The 1,379-nt window shown below is 51.1% G+C and overlaps 1 protein-coding gene across 1 annotated transcript in view; it reads left to right on the top strand.

Moving 5' to 3' along the window:
* SPCS2 (signal peptidase complex subunit 2) overlaps positions 1-1,155 on the top strand; it is a gene marked incomplete at its 5' end in the record, with an annotated part of 6,031 nt that extends 4,876 nt beyond the window's left edge. Inside the window, one exon of the mRNA XM_035901790.1 lies at positions 921-1,155. Coding sequence (XP_035757683.1) covers positions 921-1,107 — 187 coding nt within the window. The remainder of the gene's footprint in view (positions 1-920) is intronic.
* Positions 1,156-1,379: the final 224 nt, after the last annotated feature.

Below are 1,379 nucleotides of genomic sequence, written 5' to 3'. Positions count from 1 at the left end.
TCAGGCAGGACTTGCCCTTGGTGAAGCCATGCTGGCTATCTCGAATTATCTCCCTGGCCTCCATGTGCCTTAGCATAGCTTCTAGGAGGATCTGCTCCATGATCTTCCTGGGCACAGAGGTGAGGCTGACAGGTCGATAGTTCCCGGGGTCTTCCTTTCTACCCTTTTTGAAAATGGGTACAACATTTCCCTTCTTCCAGTCACCAGGGACTTCACCTGACTGCCATGACTTTTCAAATATCATTTTAATTCACCGCAGAATATCACCATCACTCAGAAGTGACAGCGATGGGGGACGGGCTCGCCAGCCCCGCATGCACCGTTTCCATCCCCGTCTCTCCGTAGGATCACCCAAAATATTTCCCTTTTATTTTTATACCTCCGAATCTGTATCAGTCCATCAAAAACCAAGGTCCTGATCTAGAAGCCAGCCCGGTGCCGGGCGTTTTCCTGCCGCAAATGGTTTCGCTTCTCTTTTAAATGAAATTAATTGTGAAGAGGATAAAAAAAAAAAAATCTTTAATTGTGTTATAATTAAGGCCTGGGGGTTGCAGCGGTTGGCATCCGTGGGGACGTCTGCTCCGGGGGGGCTGATGAGGATGGGGATTTCTCATCAGCTTTCCGTTGGCGTCTGTACTGAGCCAGACTTAACAAGTTCTCGCTCTGCCTTAGAATCATAGAATCGCTTTGGTTGGAAAAGCCCTTTGAGATCATCGAGTCCAACCTTTAACCTCACCCTGCCATCCCACCCCCAAACCCTGGCCCTCAGCACCTCATCTCTCCTTCTTTTAAATCCCCCCAGGGCTGGGGACTCAACCACCTCCCTGGGCAGCCCCTTCCAGAGCCTGACAGCCCCAAGGGGAAGAAGTTTTTCCTAATGTCCAGCCCTGGCGCAGCTTCAGACCATTTTGTCTCTGCAGGTTCGATGACAAGTACACCCTGAAGCTGACTTTCATCAGTGGGAAAACCAAACAGCAGAGGGAAGCAGAGTTCACCAAATCCATCGCGAAATTCTTCGATACCAACGGGACGTTGGTCATGGAGGCCTACGAGCCCGAGGTGTCCAAGCTGCACGACAGCCTGGCCCTGGAGAGGAAAACAAAATGATTTCTGACGCTGCCTGCCTCCCGGGAACGTGCTAAATTAATGCCAATAAAGTGAAATGGCAGCGGAAGTTCCATCGTTGCCTCTGTTTGTGCCCTGAAATCCCGTTGCCATTTTGGATAAGCGGGTTTTTTTAATCTTGCCTCCTGGGATTTTTGACGCCGGGCTTGTGTCCCTGCTTTTCTGGTTCTCCAGGGCTGGATTTTGGAGGAGGATTTGCCAGTGGGGAGCCTGGGGAGCCATCACCGGCGCTGCCCCAGCTTTATCAAACAGCT

The sequence above is a fragment of the Egretta garzetta genome, unplaced genomic scaffold (assembly GCF_000687185.1).
Source record: "Egretta garzetta isolate BGI_Z169 unplaced genomic scaffold, ASM68718v1 scaffold1159, whole genome shotgun sequence".
Lineage (NCBI taxonomy): Eukaryota > Metazoa > Chordata > Aves > Pelecaniformes > Ardeidae > Egretta > Egretta garzetta.
The sequence above is the reverse complement of the archived record's forward strand: the minus strand, read 5'-3'. Positions and strand labels throughout refer to the sequence as shown.